This window comes from Carya illinoinensis, chromosome 3 (assembly GCF_018687715.1).
Source record: "Carya illinoinensis cultivar Pawnee chromosome 3, C.illinoinensisPawnee_v1, whole genome shotgun sequence".
In the NCBI taxonomy this organism is placed as follows: Eukaryota; Viridiplantae; Streptophyta; class Magnoliopsida; order Fagales; family Juglandaceae; genus Carya; species Carya illinoinensis.
The window spans coordinates 4,356,481-4,378,098 of NC_056754.1; the positions used below are offsets into that span (position 1 = coordinate 4,356,481).

At 35.7% G+C, this 21,618-nt stretch overlaps 3 protein-coding genes and 1 non-coding gene across 8 annotated transcripts; 2 read left to right on the forward strand and 2 right to left on the reverse strand.

Annotated features, from left to right (window-relative positions):
• Positions 1–1,300: 1,300 nt before the first annotated feature.
• Positions 1,301–6,259, forward strand: LOC122302652 (serine/threonine-protein kinase STY13-like). Of its 2 annotated transcripts, none has more exons than XM_043114028.1 (6): positions 1,301–2,123; positions 2,418–2,550; positions 2,723–2,918; positions 4,507–4,598; positions 4,689–4,847; positions 5,599–6,259. In XM_043114028.1, the coding sequence occupies exons 1-6, from the start codon at positions 1,993–1,995 to the stop codon at positions 5,911–5,913; spliced, it is 1,026 nt and encodes a 341-aa protein (XP_042969962.1). In that variant the 5' UTR covers positions 1,301–1,992; the 3' UTR covers positions 5,914–6,259. The 2 variants fall into 2 exon arrangements, with proteins under 2 accessions (XP_042969962.1, XP_042969961.1); XM_043114027.1 differs by having other exon boundaries at positions 1,305–2,123; positions 4,474–4,598.
• Positions 6,260–6,398: 139 nt separating this feature from the next.
• On the reverse strand, positions 6,399–6,470 carry TRNAD-GUC. Its single transcript has one exon. It is a non-coding gene; the product is annotated as a tRNA-Asp (tRNA).
• A 1,103-nt stretch (positions 6,471–7,573) lies between these two features.
• Positions 7,574–11,931, forward strand: LOC122302655 (SUPPRESSOR OF GAMMA RESPONSE 1-like). 2 transcript variants are annotated; one of them, XM_043114031.1, is made up of 6 exons: positions 7,574–8,041; positions 9,070–9,202; positions 9,371–9,557; positions 10,153–10,649; positions 10,864–11,178; positions 11,267–11,931. In XM_043114031.1, exons 1-6 carry the CDS (start codon positions 8,034–8,036, stop codon positions 11,318–11,320), a joined length of 1,194 nt encoding a protein of 397 aa, XP_042969965.1. In that variant the 5' UTR covers positions 7,574–8,033; the 3' UTR covers positions 11,321–11,931. The 2 variants fall into 2 exon arrangements, with proteins under 2 accessions (XP_042969965.1, XP_042969964.1); XM_043114030.1 differs by lacking the exon at positions 7,574–8,041 and adding an exon at positions 8,100–8,878.
• Positions 11,932–15,672: 3,741 nt separating this feature from the next.
• LOC122302656 lies at positions 15,673–18,824 on the reverse strand. Of its 3 annotated transcripts, XM_043114034.1 has the most exons (3): positions 18,244–18,823; positions 17,850–17,901; positions 15,673–17,314 (listed from the first exon to the last, which is right to left on the reverse strand). In XM_043114034.1, the coding sequence occupies exon 3, from the start codon at positions 17,288–17,290 to the stop codon at positions 16,214–16,216; it is 1,077 nt and encodes a 358-aa protein (XP_042969968.1). In that variant the 5' UTR covers positions 17,291–17,314; positions 17,850–17,901; positions 18,244–18,823; the 3' UTR covers positions 15,673–16,213. The 3 variants fall into 3 exon arrangements, with proteins under 3 accessions (XP_042969968.1, XP_042969967.1, XP_042969966.1); XM_043114033.1 differs by lacking the exon at positions 17,850–17,901 and having other exon boundaries at positions 15,673–17,311; positions 18,244–18,824; XM_043114032.1 differs by lacking the exon at positions 17,850–17,901 and having other exon boundaries at positions 18,244–18,822.
• Between the last annotated feature and the right edge of the window lie 2,794 nt (positions 18,825–21,618).

Genomic DNA, 21,618 nt, shown 5'->3' on the forward strand with positions numbered 1-21,618 from the left:
ATTCTCTTTTGAAGAAATTCATGCTCTAACTCATTTGCTCGTTACTTATAAAAATATCTAAGATCTTGACCACAGACAATGTGAGATTTATTTCTTAATATATTTCAATGAACTTTGTGATTTTAGGAAAACATTGGTGCAAGGAACAATGATGAATTTACACATTATACGATGGTTAAATCAAGTTATGGTGTCATGTGGAATATCTAACATGCTTAAGGAAACACATAAAACAAAGATGAACGGTGTTAAGAACCAAATGGATTGCGCATTATATATCATTTCATGGACACGTGCATGCTCTCTCGTTTCTCTCTCTCTCTCTCTCTAGCCCAACCGACTCGAAGCCTTTAACTCAAGAACAAGTTCGGATCAGGCTGCGGCTGATAAAAGTCAAAAGTATGGCAAATGCTCGTCTTTTTCTTCTTCACAGTCCTTTGTTTTTTCCCTTATAAATAAAGTTTGAACCAACTAATATTTGGAAATTTCTGGAGAATTGGGTGGACTTCTGACCTTATCAACAATCTCCAACAAACATCGTATGGAAGATCAATCGGCTTAGAGTCAAACGCAGAAGGCTCAACCCCCACCGACTGCCTGGCTTCACAGAAAAGTCCAATAGCGAACGATGCAACAAACCCAAAAGAAAGCAACGGCCCTTTTCTATTTTTTTTTTTTTTCTATCCAAAAAAAAAAGGTCCAATCCTTAATTATTCTATTTTAGTCCCGGAAAGAAAAAAATGCACACAATAATAAATTGATTAACCAAATGGGAAAATCGAAAATTACCAAAGCAATTGACTAACTCAGGGTGAAAGCTGTCGGTGCCCCCAAGTCAAACACATTTTTCCTCCCACGAGTTGCATGTAAAAATGCTTAAATATGTAAGCATTGGAGATTGTCAACCGTGACGATTCACAATAATGAAACTTATAAGTTGAGATATTTTTCGTAATTGCAGGGTATATTATATTTATTTTATAATAGTTTTTTTATAATTTAACACATTACATCAAATCACGTTAAAAATTCCTATACAGTGCAAAGTTTTTCTTATTTTTTTATTAGATATGTAAGTTGAATGGCCAATTAGACATTACACGCCATCCCAATAACATGAACTGAGGCAGCCAGACCCTAATCAATTTAATATCCTTATGGTTGGGTCAATATAATTTACATTTATATACAGTATAATCCAATAAATAATGTTATAATCATCTCATTTTTGCGTGTAATCAAGATTTTCCTTTTATTCCCTCTGTCTGTTTATTTATTCATCTATTGTTACTAAAATAGAAGTCCACTGTTCTCTGACGCAGACCCAACTCCTTACGCTGCTTTATCAGCAGATAAAGCACAGAGCCAATTCAATACGCGGAGAAGATTTTATTAGTCATAACCAAAGCCATATCTCCATCTGGGTCCTTGAGTTTCATGCTCAACCGCATTACTCCATTGAAGCTTTCTTTATGTGCTTTGCCATTTTGCTTATTTTCCCAATACAAATTTTTTTCTGCTCTGTTCTGACCGAACTTGTTGGGGTCTCTGATTTCGTTTTTAACATCCCATTTTCCTATTGGGGTCTCTGATTTCGTTTTTAATATCCCATTTTCCTATTGGGGTCTCTGATTTCGTTTTTAATATCCCATTTTCCTATTGGGGTCTCTGATTGTGTTGGGGTCTCTGACATATTTTTAACTCTGGGGCCGTTGGTGGGTGCCTTAGGACCATGTGGGGCTTTATTCTTTGTCTCCTATGCAAAGGCACACGTTTAATTGTTTTTGGGTCTGCGAACGTGATCTTGGGGATGGGTCTGTCTTAGAAGCCCTGCCACTGAACCGAGCATGTCCTATTGTTCTTTCTTTTAAGTTTTGTTTTGTACCATCTTTTTCTTAATACTTGAATGCGTGATGCACAAAAGGGTGTACTTTGGTTAGTCAGCTTATGCTAACCAAATTCCGGTTGTAGAGAGAGGAGGAGAAGAAAAAAATGGGGTCTGGCAATGGAATTTACTCGGTGGGAGAGTTCAGTTTGGATGCAAAGTGGCTGGTCGATCCTAAGCAACTTCTTGTTGGACCTAAGATTGGAGAGGGTGCGCATTCAAAAGTTTACAAGGGACAGTAAGTCAACTGTGCTCTATGTTTTCGTCTATCCGGATTCTTATCTCTTGATCACTTACTTCGGAATTAGATTTACCTTTTGGCTGGGACTGAGAGTTTCCAAATTTAATCGGTGCTGTTGTGCCTGCTAAAGTTTCAGCCTTGGCCTTTCAAAATGGCGATATATGTTTCCTGGCTCATCTTTATAAAGTCTTTAGTTATTGCCTCAGTGGATTAGATGATTTAACCAGTGGTGTATTGTTATGTGCAGTTATTTCAATCTTTAATTTGCTGGATTTTTATTTTATTTTGTAGATATAAAAGTCAACCAGTTGCTATTAAAGTTGTCCATAGAGGGGAGAGTCCGGAACAAATTGCCAAGAGAGAAGCGCGGTTTGCCAGGGAGGTTGCAATGCTATCCAGAGTTCAACACAAGAATCTAGTGAAGGTTGTTTGATAAGCATACAAGGGAATGATATTTCCATTATTTTGAGTGTATGAAACTATTTATCTGGATTTGAAATTTGGTAATTTGGACTATCAACGAATTGTTAGTGGTCATATCTTGTATGAAAACATTGAAGTCGGCCTAAGAAGGTTGTCTCTCTGTGTATTGCCAGTTTATAGGCGCGTGCAAGGAACCTGTCATGGTGATAGTCACTGAGCTTCTACTGGGTGGGACATTGCGTAAGTACTTGCTGAACATGCGGCCAAGGTGCTTGGATATGCATGTGGTGGTTGGGTTTTCCCTTGATATTGCTCGTGCCATGGAATGCTTACACTCCCATGGGATCATTCACCGGGATCTGAAACCTGGTATGCCTCTTTTTCTTTTTCTTTTTCTTCTTTTTTTTTTTTTTTTTTTAATTAGTGAGAAGAAACCTGGTATGCTTATTTTACTGTGTTGGCAGTTAAGCATGCCAGCTACATTTTTATGTGTTTTTAGTTTATATTGTTTCCACACGTGGTCTTGCCTTGATATAAAAGATAGGAATGAATTATTTGAATGGCAGGAAGCACTTCAAGTCTATACCAATTCATTTATAGTTCAGTTTTATCAGAAGGGTTCACAATGGCGTTGCATAACATGTTTAATGTCTTGCCCTTACCATTTGCATCTCCATTTTCACCAGGTCATTAGTTGTGGTTGAAACTTGTGCTTTTTAATTACTGACAATATAGAAGAGTGAGTCTCGGAATATTTGTTACAAGCAGGATAATTTTTCCTTTGTATTTTTTATTCATCTTAACATTTTAGCAAGCAACTTAAAATAGTGGCGCATCCAGTACCTGTTTCATCTCTTCTTGTGCCTATGGATGAGGGATGTGATATTTCTTGGGAAATGCTACACATCATCCCACACCACACACTTTATATATTAAAATAATATTTTTTATTTTTCTATTTTTTATTTCATTTTATTCTTATTAAACTAATTAAATTATTCTATTTATCATCTACACACTACATATTTATTATAGAAAAAATGAAAAAAAAATTAAAATAAGTGTGGTGTGTGAAGTGTGAGGATGATAAGAAGAATTTTCCATATTTCTTTGCATGTACGGGGCAATGAGTTGCTAAATTTTGCTCCTGTAATAGGGAAAAGCCTCCAATTCTGTCAAATGATCCGGTCTCCCTTGGCTCTTCCACATATAGTTTATTAAAGGGGGGCAAAAAGGAAAAAAGGACGAAGAAGAACGGAAAAGGAAAAACTAGGAAGTTAAGTTAAGATGGTACATTAGCAGTGTTCAAATCAAATTACAAAGATATGCTTGAAGGTCTCCAATTTCCATAAATTTGCCAAAAAAACTAACAAATGGAAACCATGTTATTCTTGGTAGTCTTTACATTGCATTAGATATGCTGTGATAGGCATGGTTGTACATGAAGAAATTGGTTGACTCTTCTGGTGTGATCTTATGACATATGAAATGTGTATGTTTGAATAGCATCAGAAGGTAGATGCAACATTTGGTTTGGATTTTGATATCTGTTGGGAGGCTTCTCGGTGTATGGGAGAAGAAGATTAAAGATCATTGAAGGCAATGCTTTGTGTTTGTCCTTGCATTTCCTTGACTGTTGTTGGACCTCACCTCTTAATTTCTTTGGTGTGCTGTTTCTTAGGAGAAGGTCTCATGTCGTCCAGTTGGTTTAGGATCCTATTGTTTCTGTCAAATTCAATTTATAGTAGTTCCATCTTCATAAATCAGGTGTATCTGCTTGCTGATGAATCTCCCTCTTTTTTTTTTTTTCTTTTTTTTTTTAATATAGGTAATCAAGAAATTTTATTCATAGAAATAGGCAAAGCCCTGATAAATCTAGGATTAAGCCAAATTCTGATTATTTCATTTCCTTTCCCGTTCACAGAAAACTTGATGTTGACTGCCGACCATAAAACAGTTAAACTTGCAGATTTTGGTTTAGCTAGAGAAGAGTCATTAATAGAGATGATGACTGCTGAAACAGGGACATATCGTTGGATGGCCCCAGAGGTACTCAAAACGCTCAAATATTTAAGCGTATTTTGTTTGACCAGTGGGTGTTTTAAATTACTAATGATTCACCTTACTATTTGGTTACAGCTTTACAGCACAGTCACGCTAAGGCACGGAGATAAGAAGCATTACAATCACAAGGTGGACACCTACAGCTTCGCAATAGTGCTGTGGGAGCTCATCCACAATAAATTGCCTTTTGAAGGCATGTCAAATCTACAGGCAGCATATGCAGCCGCATTTAAGGTAGCTATGCAATGTGATATCTTCTTATGATATATCCAACATAGGTCGACTTTTTGAGTGTGTATTATCTTAAGATAGAATAAGTTTACATGGAAACTTTAATGACATCTAGTTTATTATTCACGTCTCACTTTTTAAGATCACAGGAAGGGGAAGGTTAACGAAATTTTGATTCATGTCTCCATATTACAAGTGCGGGAAACTTTTGAGTGACTTAGGAGAACTTTCATGCGATTTGATGAGCAACACTTTCTGCACCCACACAGGAACACTAACCAGTAGTTACCTAATACTATCAAAATGACTTGAAGTTGTCCTTTGGATGATGTACTCGGACCTTGATGCCTGACCATCTCGGTGAATAACTCATGGAGAGAAAAACATCCCTAGCTGCTCTGCGGTGGGGAGGAAGAAGAAAATCTATGGATGGCTGCAAGACTAAATTGCTGAAAGTCGAACCATTCTTAAAACTTTACTGAGTGCTCCTGTTCAAACTTTGACATCGATTAGAATGTATGTGGAATTCACATAACTGATACTTGAAGGGGTATTCTAATCTTTTAATGCCACATTAGAGGATGATGTGAGGACGATGGCCAAAAACATGATGAATAGCACTTCTCATGTGATTATAGTTTTGAATATGCATTGTAAGCCACAAGGTCTCATTTGGTCCCATTGTTTATGTAAATGTCATTCCTTTGTTGGAGCTTTGAAGTTTGTCACCATTCAAAAATACTTCTTGTTTCAGAATGTGAGGCCCAGTGCTGAAAACCTCCCTGAGGATCTGGCTCTGATCGTGACTTCATGTTGGAAAGAGGACCCTAATGCTCGGCCTAACTTCTGCCAAATAATACAGATGCTCTTGCGCTATCTCTCTATCATTTCACCACCAGAGCCTGTAGTCCCTCCTCGGATATACACGCCCGAGAATACTGTGTTCCCCCCAGAATCTCCTGGTACAAGCTCCTTAATGGCTGGGAGAGGTGACTCGGAGGAAACCCCAAATGCTGGCATGGAAGACAAGCCTACAAGTTTTTTCAGTTGCTTTAGACAGTGTTACTGATCGCAAGTTATTGTTAAGCAATCTCAATAAGCTCGGAAATATTACAAGATCCTGCATCATACTTCATAAAGGAAATGTTACTTTTGCTCAAAATTAGTCAGTTTAGTTGACATTAGAGGACTCAGTCAGAAGTCACAGTCAAAAGTTTCTTACTCCATCCACGTCGATTTCAGTTTGATTGTACTGATTTTTGGAGTCGGGGTTGCTGTGATGTAATCTCGTTATGAAATAAGGTCCATCCAAAGGCCTTTACACCTCCTTTGTATGCAAGAAATCTTATGGAGTATGTATTGACTGTTAACATTCAGGTGGTAATGATATGTATGATATTTTAGTCATTGTAAAAGAAGCGTTCCCAAAGCCATCAGATACAAATTATGCTGGACTAAAATTCTGAGGTGGCAATGACATAATTATAAACCCGTTGATGAACCCTGCCAGTTGGGCAATTTTTGGCTGAAAACAAAAAATAAATAAATAAATTTCGCCGTTGCCGGGGATCGAACCCGGGTCACCCGCGTGACAGGCGGGAATACTCACCACTATACTACAACGACTAGTTGAGAGTGCTGCCTTTCAAGCAATACTTTGTTTCTGAGAAAAAGAGAATCTCAATCTCTGATCCGGCGTTACCGCGTAAAGAACAGTAAAATGATCGACCGATAGAAAAGATTCCCCTTTTGACCCACGATCCTTTTTTTTGTGGGATGAAATTATGCTGCAATATATGGATAATGATGGATAAGTGCTAAGTTTCATACATGCATTTTGACTAAGGTTCGGTTTGGTTGTTTAGGTTTTTCATCTTATCATTACAACTTTCTCAAATCCCTATACAAAATATAATAAATAATTTAACTTTTTCTTAACTTTTTAAAATCTCAATACAATAATAATATTAAAATATAATATTTTAATATTTAATCTTAAAACTCAAAATTTTCATTTGAAAAATTTCAGTAACCAAGCAGAACCTAAAAGAAAAAATTTTATCGTAAGCGATTCTATATATTAATATACGTATTTATTAAATATGATTAATTAGAAAGTTAAATTTTAATAAAAATAATATTAATTTAAATTTTAAATTTTAAATATAAAGATAATAATATTGATACATAGATTACAAATTGGTTTGGACATAATAAAACTCGTTGGAGCTGATTTCAGAAACTTATCTCAATCAAAAAATGTGATTTTGCACTGTTTATAGGACCCACACTACTAAGATAGAGGAGCTGTCCATCACTGTCCCCTCGCCCGGCAAGTTGCAACCCTTGTCTCTCCTTCCTTTCTTTCGTAGCCATCTTCTCTAAAAACACCTATACTAAAAAATATTACTAATTAAATCAATCATTTATGAGACATAACTTTTTTAATTTCTTAATAAAATTTAAATATAATTCAAAATACTTTATACATCTAAACATCTCAAACTCATGTCAATAAAATTTACGAACTCATTTCATTTTTAATAACTACTGTTCACTACTCTTATCAACCACCCTCGCTGCGCAAACACACCGAAGTCTTATGGATGTGACTAAAGTTTGCTTTAATTGTAGTTGTAATGATAGAAGCTTTTGTGTGATATGGATAGATCATATCAAAGTCAAGCATCGTAAAGTGGAAGAGATTCTGTTAGTCTTTATTACTCTGTTTAGCAAAGGGGCAGGAAAGGTAACAGAAATTAAAGTGTGTTCACTTTCATAGTCTTTGGCTTGGGGAGCAAGGCAGTCATGTCCGCACCACCGAAATTTGACACTCTTCCCGATATGGTCTCGAGGCCCCAACTTGTCGAAGAATACTTCTCGACATTCTTCGACAACTTCCTCTGTTTTGCGCCGAAGCAATAGCCTCGGATCCAGGTTCGGTCAACGGTTGGCCATGCCACTGTGACACTGTCCTGCGACGTTGAATGAGAAAATCACGGTTCGGTCTTCGTTTTAGGAGGATTCCCAACCTGAACCTCTCGTATTCGAAACAGCTCCAAAGCTGTGTTTTGTTTGCCTCTCATTCAGGCGCAACCTTAAAAACACACGCACACTGAACTAAAAACGATCTTTACTCGCTCTCTCCGGTTTGTGCTTTGGTTCAGCATCGTCTACTTGTTGTAGAACATGGCGAGGTAAGCTTAAAATATTAACGAAGTAAATTAAGAAAGAAGGACATAGGTTCCACGGATATGAAGAGTTATATTTGGGGGCACTTTTCAGTTTACACTTTTGTTTGGGGTATGCCCTGAATACGTACAAATCGGTCTTCTTTTCTTTCTTCTTCTTCTTCTTCTTCATTTTTTGTGTTTACGATTTTAAATTATAGTTTCTGGGGTTTATCCGGATGCTCTTTGTATTATTATACTTTTAATCTTTTTGTTGGTTTGTTCACAATAAGTAATGTCTTTTGGATGAATGAAACTCTACGGGGTGGTAGATTTTGACTCGAGAGAACCCATATGTCAGATGAGATTCTCTAGCTAGATTTCTATCTTCTGAGAGTTTCCCCATTTGGGAAAATGTTGATGTGAAGGGTGTGGCATATTAAAGTTTGTGTCTTGTGGTTGGAGCAAACGTTAAAGTCTCTTTCTTTCAGTCAATATTTTGATGACTAAACGAATGTTCGGATTTACTTTGCAAACCCATTTCCGGTCTTCAGTTGTGCCCTCCTCTAGCTGGGGCCTTGTCATGGGTGCCGATATCTGAACTCTCGTCAATGTGGTGATTATTGGAGTGTTCTGGATGATGATGAGAGACCACTTGTAGATGAAGGATCGTTAGAAGTATTGGTTATGCTTGTATATTTGAAGAAGTATATCTATAATAAATCTTCTCAAGGAAAGCTGACTTCAAGAATATCTGTTCTTTACTTGGACGGTTGGACCCTTTTCACTGAAAGTGCACATCTTTTCTAGCTTGTTTTGGATATCCATCTTATGCACTACTGCAATGATATTCCGCCATAACGGGTGAATACTGATTGTCTATCCATGCACATGCGTGCTTCTCTCGTTTGTTGCTTATTCTTTGCAAACCGTTTTTTCACGCCTTTTTAAATATTGAACTTTTAGCAAATTGTTGCTAATTATTCCTCTGCTTATAGCTATGAGATGTCTGTCTCTTCATCAAACTCTAAGCTTATAGCATATCATTCCTACAGGACTTGGCTAATCAACAGCAGAGGATTGGCAACAAAAGTGAGAAATGCTACATGTTCTCCTGCTTTTCAAATTAAAGACTGCGGAGCAAATCGTGAATGCCCAAAATGCCATTATTGCATTGACAACAGTGATGTAAGTCGGAAAACATTCTTCGGATTTCACACAATTACCTTACCATAAAATTTCGCCATATCTGCACAGAAGTTTGGCTTTAATTTGGAGATTGCATTTACGGTATTTTCATTTTAATTGTCTAGTTGTAGACTCTGTATTGTTGACATCATTGCCTCTCCTGTGCAGGTTTCTCCTGAATGGCCTGGCCTGCCTCTTGGTGTGAAGTTTGATCCTTCAGATACAGAGCTCTTAGAACATTTAGCAGCAAAGTGTGGTGTTGGAAACTCAAAGGAACACTTGTTTATTGATGAGTTCATCCCAACACTTGAGGAGGAGCAAGGAATTTGCTACACCCATCCAGAAAATCTTCCAGGTGAGTGGAGCTGACTTGTGAAATCTATGATATATTTTAGTGTATTGGCCAAATAATCTTCAAAATGGAGTCGGTAGACAAAATTAGATTAATATCTGAATGGAGGATAATTCTAAGGAAGGCTGCTGATTCTAGAGAAGGGGCAACCAAGGCCTTGAAAATGAAAAGGAAAGTATAAAAGTGAAAGCAGGATAACTCTTGGCCTTGCCAAAACCTTTTGCCTCCAAGTAAAATTTTAAACGTATGAACGTGATTTGAGTCAAAAGATACAGATATGGTTTTCAATTACTGGTTCATTCTATAATTTTATTTAGTTCCTGAATAAAATCAATTCTCATTTCATGTCTTTATCTTTTCTATGTAGAATGGTCAAAATTAATGAAGTTAATGTGGCTGCTCCATTTAATCAGATTTTAGTATTGTCCCTATTCTCGTTGTTTTCTCTATCCAGATGGAAGTATATTTTCAATTTGACCAAAACATCTCTTAAAGATAAAGAAAAAGGACCAAAATTTGGACCAAATGCAACTCTAAGGGTCTGGGTGAATCGAACTATGGTCTAGATTGCTGTACTTTATTTTTTTCTCCTTTTCAGGGGCTAAGAGAGATGGAAGCAGTGTCCATTTCTTTCACAGAACAATGAATGCGTATGCTTCTGGTCATCGGAAACGCCGCAAGATCCATAGTCAACATAGTTTGAACAAGGAGCATGTCCGCTGGCACAAGACAGGTAAGACCAAACCTGTAATGGAAAATGGAGTGCAGAAGGGCTGTAAGAAGATCATGGTGCTGTATAAAGGTTCAAAGAAGGGGTCCAAGCCGGGTAAGTTCAATTGGGTGATGCATCAATATCATCTTGGGACTGAAGAAGAAGAGAAGGAAGGTGAATTTGTAGTCTCAAAAATTCTCTACCAACAGCCAAAGCAGACTGACAATAATGATGGCAGCCCGGTGGTTCAGGATTCTGAAATTATGACTCTACAAAATAGTCCTAGGACTCCGAAAGCAAACCCTCCCCATCCACCTCGCCCTGGGAAATCTGTTCTGCATGATGATTTTGATCACATTAACGTACTCCTGTCCCCTGCTCAGGTATGTGGCAATTTCTGTAATAATATCCTTGTCAGTTGTCCGATAAAAATCACTTTACCACATTAGTAAACTATTGGGAGGCAGTGATGATTAAGGGATATAAAGGGAACGAAAATGTTGTTGAAATCAGAGAATATTATAGTAGCCTTTGCTTGTGCTTCCCAAGATGCCTTAATGTATTTGACGCTCACTTCAGTTTATGTTTGTGAAACAGGAAGCACACTATGGCTCTAAAGCATCTTGCGCCCCTGCACCTGATATTCAGACTAAGGACAAGATGGAGTACACTGCATGGTTGGCAGGCGAATCTCAGGCTGTTGAGAACTCTGTTTTAAAGTGCAAGGATGATTCATTGCTATGCAAGGAGGTTTTCGATTCTTGTGCTGTAGATCGTTCAAGCATGAATCACATCTCTTATACTGACTTTGTTAGCAACATAGATGAGGATAGTGGAATTAACAATGTCTCTCCTGGAATTGCTGACCTTGAGAACATAGAACTAGATACACCGCCTGATTTCCCACTCGCTGTAAGCTTCACTTCCTACCCTTCTTCCTCTGCTCTTTGAACCTTTCTGACATATTACCGAGACTCAAAACTCACATATATGTGTGCAGGATTTGCAGTTTAGTTCTCAAGACAGTATTCTCGGTTGGTTCGACCGGTTGTGAGTGACATTCTGAAGGAAAGTGGGAATTACCGTGAATTCTCAATTTTGTTCCATGAGAGTTCTGATGTCACTATCCTCTTCTCTTTCTACATTTTCTTCTGAGGCAATGGCTGGACCTCATCTCTATAAGGAAATTGGAATTTTCCCATCTCTGCTGGGGCTCTTCGAACTCTGCTAGGCTTCAAGGCATTCGGGGCCATGGAGTTGGCGGACTCTTTCAGCTGTCTGGTATCAGATATTGATACCTTGAGCCGATGTTACGGTTCGAGTTGAATTCCAAAGCATGCATATCATGTTCAGGCTCTATCTCGGCTTTTTCAAGCGTCAATGCACCATGTAGGTGCTTGGGTTCGGTGAATCCTGCTCTCTAGATGCTGTTCATGTTACTCATAGGTGAGAAACATAAAGAGGCTTCTACGACAGATGTATTAGTTGTTTGTGTGGCAGTTAAAGATTGCCACTGGTTATGGCATGTGAGAAAGCATGGAAGTAGCAATTAAAAACTTGGCATTAACATCTGCGGAAGATGTATTCCATGTAGGAAACATTGACATTTGCTGATGTATTTGGAAGGAAAGTTTATTGCAATGATGATTATCGTTTTGTTTTCTATTTTTGTGCTTTTTCTCGATTTTCATTGCATTTTCTGTCTCGACTAGTTGACTATAGATAAGACATATATATCTTAGATTGACACCAATGTTTGCTGCAGCGAGACTCTTCAAGAGTATATTCTCTCCTTAATCCAATCCTTCAAGTATGATCTCTCCTCTACTCCATCGCTCTATGAACCTTTCTTCACGTACAAGTTTTGTAAATTTCAAATGAGTAGTGATAGAGTTGGGAGACAATTCTTTTGTAGCTTTTGCACAGCTCACTTTTAACTAATGAAATAAGTATGTTTTTTACAACCTTATTTTATAAAAGTTGACTGCTATAAAGATTATATAAAAATATTCTCATAAATTAATATAATTTTATATGATTTGTTAAATTTATTTTCTATTTTAATAAAGAGAAAAACTTGAGGCCGATCGGGTGGGGATTTAGTTTTACACCCACCAATAAAAATTGCCCACGTAGGAGGTGCATACTCCAAACACCTACACCCGAATCAGAGAATTAGAACCGTCTTTCCCCTCTCTCTCGCAAGCATTCCTTCCTTCAGAGACCCCCTCTCTCACGCGGGCTTTGCTACACGCAGTCGGCGTGCAGTCGGCTGTACGGAATGAATAAAAAAAAATTATAAAAAAATTATTTTATATTCAAGGGGACCTGCATGAATTATAAAAAGTTATAAAAATAATTTTTTTTTTTCATGTAGGTCCTGTATTAATTTTTTTTTTACAGCCGACTGCACGCCGACTGTGTTTCCCGACTGCATAAATCATTTCTCCTCTCACGCATTCTTACAACTTTCAAGTAGCCGTAAATGAGAATCAAAACTCAACAATCTGTTTGGAAGCCTTTAAATGGTACTGGTATTTAATAAATCAACCAAGCAAAAATGAAAAAACATCATCAAAAGAAACAATATGTTTGCACAGTGTTTTATTCACAGACAGCGAAATGGAAATGAAGTGGAGGACCACGGTACAGTAATGAAAAATGAAACATTTTTTCTTGTTCGATTTTCTGATATACAAGAAGAAAATTGGAAATAATGAGTTTTACCCTTCAAAATTCTTTCACCAGAACACAAGCCCCACAAGAGAGACCGTAATCGTATTGGAGAGAGAGAGAGATCGGGATTTGAACGTAATAGAGACGTGTTTGGGCCTTGGGGGAGGGGGAGGGAGAGGGCGAGAAAACTTGAGTTTCATCACGTGTATACGGGTGCAAATAGGAAATTGCTGAGACCCCTACGTGACAGATGCTGATTGGCTGGGTGTAAAACCAAAATTCCCACCCGACCGGATAAGAGCGCAACCCTTTAGGCCTTGTTTGGTTAACCAAAACCAAAAATCTCATCTCATCTCATCTCATCTCAACTCATCATTACACCTTTTTCAAATTTCAATACAAAATATAATAAACTATCTTACTTTTTCAAATCCCAATACAAAATTAATATTCAAAAATTATATTATAACAATATTTTATTTATTACTATTTAAAATATCTCATCTTATCTCATCTGTGTAACCAAACGGGCCTTAATAAAACCCTCATTTTTATATAAAAGAAATCTTCTGCCACAAAGTTGTGTCCTCGTCAAAATCCAAGTCAAAGGAAAGTAACATGTTGGTACGGTTACAGTTAATGCAATTCTTGTCTTGCCCGTCCAACCAGGTCAATTGTCAAGCTGGACGGCGGACGATGGACTCGCTCAGCTATATACACGTGGCATAACAAAGGGCCCACTCTTGACAACATATTCAAAAAAATAATAATGATATACTCACCGCTCAAATTTATCATCCAAATTTTTAATTTTTTTTATTTAACGATTAAAAAAATATTTTTAAATAATATTATAAGTTTTTTAATTAAAAAAAAAAAAATTTAATTAGATCCAGCGGGAGCCGTGGGCCTATCCAAAAACAGAAATTTTTAACTTTTTTTTTCAATTTTTTTTACGAATAGTAATTATCCAATTAGGTTATTAGAAAATCATACAACCTATAGCTTTAACATCTGTGATCAACAATAATCAACATGTTCTAAAACGACCTGGTGGGTTCTTGCCGTCCCGAGTGGGCGTGCCTTTTTTATCTTTCTTTCTTATCTGTCAACTTCAAGACTATCCTCTAAAATTGACTTTAATGAGGCCACATATCATATAAATTATATCCTCTAACATTGACTTTAATGAGGCCACATATCATATAAATTATATCCTCTTATGTAGTCAAGATGGCTGGCAAGTAAGAAATTATATCAAAATGCTCAACTTTCTGACCTTTTTATCTTTATTTTTACCCCGTTCAGGTAAAGAATGAAACAATGAAAAAAAAAATAAAGAAATATATAAATAAAACAAGTCAATATTGTTTAATTGGAAAAGGATAAGATATGGGTATGTTTGGAACATATTGGCATATTGGCTAATTTAGTATGTTATCCCAGTTGTAAAGACATCCGGAAGCTCAACTACCTCATGCCCAGCTAAAGAATTTTATGTCCGAGTATCTGACCAATGACCATATTACATTACTCAAGCCTTCTATTTCTTTTATTTTTGGGATAATTTATGGTTGTTGTTGGATGATTGGTGGTGAAAGGGGTTGTAGCTTCTGGGGAAGGGTTTTTGTTGAAAGATGTGCAAAAGGGGCATAGAATTTGTATTGAATAATCTAGTTCAGACACTTCAGGCAATCGCAGTCTCTGCCCTCGATATGCTGACTGCTAGACTTCAAACTCCAGAGAAGTATATATTAATATTATTATGATCAGAGAAAGGGTGTGTCAGACCAGAAGATCCATAATAATCTCCTAATCTTAACTTTGTGCATAAGAATTCAGCTAGCCTTTGAAGGAGACACAGAGAATATTGAAAAGCCAAGAAAGTTCTAAGAAGGAACGTGCTGTTATGCGGTTGTTCAAACCAGAATCAGACAGATCTTTTGTTTCTTTTCTTTTTTTCTTTTTTTCTTTTTTCTAATAGCCAAAGGAAATCCCCGACAGCAGCTGATGATGCCACAGGTTGTTTCCTAGAAATTACACTCGATCTTGTTTGCTTTTGTGTTTGTCTGGTGCTGCTGGTGGGGAATGTGTCAGCATCGCTGCATCACGTTAGAACACATGCAATGAACAGTAAAACCATAACTCGTGAGTTGAAAACAAGAAACTTAAGTGGAAAATTTTAAAATATGTCATTCATCACTCTCTTGTCTGCGGGAGGAAAGTGGGGCACCTTGGCTTGATCTTCAATATTGAAATTACATGTCCCACTACTGATGAAGTATAAAAACAAAAAAAGAGCAATCAACCTGTGAATATGTCCAGCTCTTGAAAAGGGACTCGCCATTCTGAATTAAAAAGGTAAAAAAGGAGTCAATCAAGTTATCTAAAACTAACGTTTTTAGGCACAACTAAAAACTACATCACATTCAATCTCCTCATTATAAGTTTCAAAGCAAACAGAGGCAGATTAGTGGTGGGTCACAATTAGCTTCCAGGATTGGCTAAATAGGTCACCTATTTCAGAATAGATAGAGGTATCTCATAATGCCAGCCTGTGAACCTTAAAAGTGTTGACAATGTTTAGAAGAAACTCCTAACATATATACAACCTATTCCTGGTTTGTAAGTTCTGGCAGTGATGATCCATTAGACACAGAGAAGAAAAAACCATCTATTCTGTGGAGGTTTGCTACGACACAAACACAGAAGAAAAGAGCAGAGGAAAAATTGAAATTTAACTATGCACTATTAACTTAAGGTCTGCAGCGGTAGGGAAAAAGAATAAATCAGCAATATGATCAACGGAAGATCCAACAATAATCAGTTGATACATATCAGGAATACACAACCCAAGTTGTGATAGAAGTATATGAGTCTAAGAAAGCCAAATTCCCAGCATTGGAAAGTCCAGGAACTATGCAATAAGGCGATCGTGCCACAGCAACAAGATATGGTACTTAAGCCTTCCATAACCGTAGAGATAATCTCCTCGCAGCGAGCTTCCTACTTGGAAAATTGGAATGCCTCCTCCATATCGGAATAAACCCAACTCCCTAAAAAGAGGATATAGAGAGTTTCCCCATCAAATTCCAAGGACCAGCAAGTTATTTCTTTGCTCTCCGTATACAGTGACCTACACTTTGTTAGATTTAATGTATACTAGTATCACTGCTTCACCAAAACCATCAATTATCAAATCGAACCCTATTAAGTGAAGTGCACGATCTGTATCTCCAATCTTCACAAAAGACACGTCATTTTTCAATACTCAGCCACTTTCTCTTCGGCAGTTACCAGGCAACAGATATTTGTACTTCTCAGCATTGTTCAACAAATATGCTGGAAAATGAACTGCTGAATAAGAATGAGGAATAGGTCCCATCTTTCCAATAATCTCCTTAAATGTGTACTCCTCCGGAATCATGTCAAACAGGTTAGCCCCTTTGCATATTACATCCTGAATTCTTTCGTGGTTCAGGTAATGAGAAAACCTGACCCGATCAGTATGACTGTAAGCCTTCATCTTAAACACAAATTCGCTGATATGGCGAAAGCAAAAGCTACAGTGCCACCCCGCATCTGTCAAGATGTCATCAGTTCGTCGATAATGTGCATATCTTGTCTTTCCAGTTTTGTACCTATGGACCGAAGCTCTCCAGCTCTTGTTGTCCATATAAAATTCAAATGAATACAAGTAGTTCCTCAGGCGAAGGTGAAGGACAGGCGGAATGTCATCACACCATCTCAAGAGATTAATTGTGTGGGCACTTGGAATCTCATCGACATCAGACATTATCAACAAATCATCATCTTCTATGCCTGCAATTTTCAAGAGCCGGTCCAGTGCTACTCTCTGATATGCCTCTTCAACAAATGGATTTTCGCCTTTCTTGAATCTTCCTCCAATCGTCCCATAAGTCAGCCGAGGTTCAATAAACTTGAAATGGTCACGGTTGCTCGCGAAGAGCAATGGTTTAGGCAAACCTGTGAATGTTGAGTTTGATTCGAGAAGAACAAACTGTGTCACATACGGATACAATTCATTCCATCGAATTGTAAGGATGTCAAGCTCATTACTGAAAAGAACTGCATCATAGACTCGTCTTGGCGATTCACGAATTCCCCACCCATGAAGTTTACAAAGAGTCTCCACTGTTACATTCTCATTATAATAGTGAGGGACATTGTGGAAGGGCTTCGGAGGTGATTCCCATATTGGTCTTAGAAAGTAAGTGATCTTCTGCCCATGCAAATATACACCGAAGATGCATATGGGGACAATCATAAACAAAATCATATAGGTCCTCAGGTCCAACCCTCGCAGAATACATCGGAGTCTTGACATAATCAGCTCTGCACGAGTTCCCTGCTGCGGATTTAAAATAAAAACTTTCTGAGATGCCAGGATTTTTTATTTTTTATTTATTTTTGGATCTGTAAGATGCCAGGATTATTTGTACACCAGAAAACAAAACATCTAAAAACTATAGTTATAGAAATTGTTATAATCCATATATATATAGCCCCAATTCTCTTTGCTTGGAAAATTTATAGAGAATTATAGATGTAAGAAAAACATGACCATCGGATAAAGATAGAATCCCAGAATGCTTCCAGAAAGTTGATAGAAGAAATATATAAAAACTTCAATATTCCTTCTTACAAGGGATAAAAGATAAACTTCAATGAGTAAAACAAAAAATATGAGTTTCTAACCCTTATTTTTGGACAAAAATACTGAACTTTATTTAAAAGGCACAGGGTGCCACCCAAGAAGTATGAAAAAGACAACGCCTATCTAAGAAGGGGGAGAGAACAAGAGTTCAAAAAATCTGCAAAAGATGAAAATCAAGCCTTCATTCAGATGCACATTCTGAAACTATAGTAAACGAAAAGAGACCAACCCTTCAATCAAAAACTTAGTTAGCAGGGGCGAGACTATATCCATCTAAGTACCTACAAAGAAATGTGGGAGCACATTATATACTTGAAAATTTTCTTTTAATCGGATATTAAGCCAAACCAGAGGTTCCCCACTACTGAAAAACTCAAACTAACCGGAAAATTATATTTGTTTTGCTAAAAGAACGGGTAAAGAAGAAAATATATCACTGAAAAGGGCACATGAACTCAAAAAAAAATAAAGCCATTCTAATCCTCAAAGGAAACCGAAGATACCCATGGCCAAAAACGAAAAAGCAAACCCAAAAAAATCAGATGCAAAAAAAAATTTGCAGATGCAAAAAGAAAAGGTACACGATTAAAAAGGGAGGGGAGGAAAAGAAAACGGAAAAGTACCTGGCCACAAACGCCTTCGCAGATATCATCAGTCTTCTTAGAATTATAATACCCATCTGACATGATTATATAGAGTATGTGGAAACAAGAAGGAAAATGCCCAATTCGTCCTCTGTCTCTGCGTCTCCCTCTATTTCTCTGCGAGTAAATTCAGATCGTTGAGACCCAGATCGATCCCTCGACGAACCAAAGGAGTCAAAGGACACAATTTCAAAGAGAAAGACGGCAAGGCAATCCCAGCAAAACCCAACGAATCTTAAAGTTTATCTCAATCTCTCCGGTCTCTCCCTCTGGCTGCCTCTCTCTCTCTTTCTGTAAACTAGTAACGTCAATTATAGCCGTTTGGTGGTTTTTCGCTCTTTCACCAGATGGCTCTATAAAGAGAGAGAATTAAGTAACACTAACAGATATCGACTGCCTCCAGAAAAATTAAGATTTTTACGAAAATGAAAAAAATTTAAAAAAACAAAAAACAAAACAAAAGTTAATCCCTATTAAAGTCTGATATTATGCTTGTTGGGTGGGGGTGTTGTAATTAACATAACTCCAAAACAATATAGCCAGAACTTGGTGAGTTTTTATTTTCGCTACTCCTTCGGATTTAGTACTAAATATCCATTATGAATGAGAGCCTTATCATAATGATATTACCATAAATACTATAATATCAGATAATTAGAGTATCAGCACGTCCTCAGAAAAATGAAAAAAAAAAAAAACAAAAAAAAAATATCAGCGTGTTAACTCAGTCTCATCCACACGATCAATGTTACAGAGTTTTAATCCATCGGTTCCTAGAGGAGGAAACGCGTGCGGGTGTGTAATAGAATGACAGTTTTGTTGTTTCAGTCACCCAACAACGTCAAAACATAGGCCACGTCATGCACCAGTTGTTTTCGAAGGTTGGGGACCTGGGGTGTGGGGGGATCGGTTCTCCACGCGCCGCTTGACCCGGTCAACACGTTCATAAATTGTGTCCCGAAAGTCTTTTTTTTTTTTTTTTTTTACTTAATAATTAAGAAAATATTTTTTTAATAATATTATAAATTTTTTTTAAAAATATAAAAAAAAAATTGCCTATGGGTATTCAGGTTACACTCCGAGGGATGTAGCAGTACCCCTTGTTTAAACTTTAAACAATAAACATTATCAACATATTTTTATACCTTTGAAAATAAAATAAAAAATTCTAGCGTCACTCTTGTATTTCATTAAAAGTTGTCTTTCCACTGTCAAATAATAAAATCTGTTACCAATTGCGTAAGTTTGAGATTACGGTAAAAAAATATAATTTATAATTATAAAATTTATAGTTTATAATTTAAATAAAAATTTTATATTTTAAAAATTATTTATTATTTGATAAATATGTATTTAAAATATTTTTTAAGTTAGTTATATTAATTTTTTAAAAATATATAGTTATTTATATTAACTTTTTGATAAAAATTTCAATTTGGTACTTTTTAAAAAATTAGACTCTTAGCTTTTTTAGATAATTAAAATATTTTTTATAAATTTATCAAATATATCTTTTTTTTTTCTTAAAAAAGCTTTTAAACAATTAAAATTAATTTTTAAACTTTCAAACTCAATTCCAAAGTCTAATTTTTAAACTAACATTTTGCCAAAAAGTTCAAATAAAATAAAATAAAAAGTCTAAACATTTTTTATTTAAAATATTATTATATTTGATCACTCAATACACGTATTTCAAATTTTAATAGTAACAGCCACTTAAAATAAAATACATTTCTTCTAAATATATATTCGATGACTTAATATTATGTATTTCATTAATGTGATTAGTTAAAACAGTTAGTTTATATTAAAAAAAGTGACACAATCAATCACATTAATAAAATATCCAAAAAAAATATAAAAGTGACGTACATAAAATTATATATATATAAATACAAATATTTTATAATTTATTTCATAATCAATTAAGGAAAATAATTTAGCCACAAATAAATTACATACAAGTAAACTCACAAACTGATGTGACTTAATGCGATACATTAAATTATAAAGTTACTTTTATTACAAAGCAGATCTAATGAATTATATGAAATCATATCAGTTTGTAGATTTATTTTGTATAATTTCTTTGTATCTGTAGCAGGTTTGATCAATTAATGCGCAAACATCTAACTTCGTTAAAATGAATTTAAAGTTTTCTAAACTACTATTCATTTAATATAAAATTATAAAAAAAATATAATTTTCTTAATAATATATGCACGAGCGTTAAATGGGCAATATTATTGCATGGATTGAGTTCAAAATTGTAAATGTATTTCAAGTGGAAAATCACCAACAGTTCATTCAAAAGAATTCGTGCAAACAACCCCAATAAATATCAGCACTCGTGAATTATACAAATCGTGATGGGATCAATATGCAATAAAAGACAATGATAATGATATCTTACATCTCATTTATTATTAATTTTCTATTAAGTTATCTTTTATCATTTTGTATTTTGATTTTGGTTTAAATTCTTGCATAAGAAAATAAATTCAATCAATCAATGTGATCATATAAATTAATTAAAAATAAATTTAATATTATAAAAATTTAAAGAGTAAAAAAAAGAAACAGCTAGTAAAGTAATAATAAAGAAAACAATACAATCTCAGTTACCACTTATCAACCCCAAGCGTCGAGCAGAAAACACTGTCCGCCCGCATATGGGGATGCCTCATGCCTCCCCCCACATGCACATGAGTGTGAAGACTGACGTGGTGCAATAGCCGCCCCCCTATATACGAACCCCATCAGTACCAATACAATCAAATCAAGGTGTTAATTGTATCTTAGATTAATACTCTAAACATATATATATATAACGACTTCAAGGTGTTAAAGCAAGTTGTCATGCGGTAGGACAACTTGACCTCTACGTCAACACTTGCTCATGGGCTAGCTCTGTCCTCCTTTCATGACTTGCTTTGTGTCTCTGTCCACAAGAAGTTGTGGTTTTGCTTTACAAATAGTTGGAATCATCTTATTCCATTTCAATTTTTCTTCTTCTTATTTTATGATCATATGAAGATTATTCGAATATAAATATTTTTTAATTTTTAATTTTTAAATTTTTAAATAAAATAAATATTAAAAAATTGTACACTAACCATCTTTTAACTTTATAATTTTTTTTATTTACTTTCCCAAAATCATATAAAAATCTTAATTCAAACTATTTTATTACTATTCACAAATTATTTTACTATTATTTATAAATTTTTCTTCTTATTTTATTTCATCTGTGTAACTAAATGAGACCTAAGCTATATTACTTTCTTTTTTTTTTTAATGTATCAATGTTTATAAACTATTTTGTGGCATGTATAAAGTAAGATAAAAATAGTA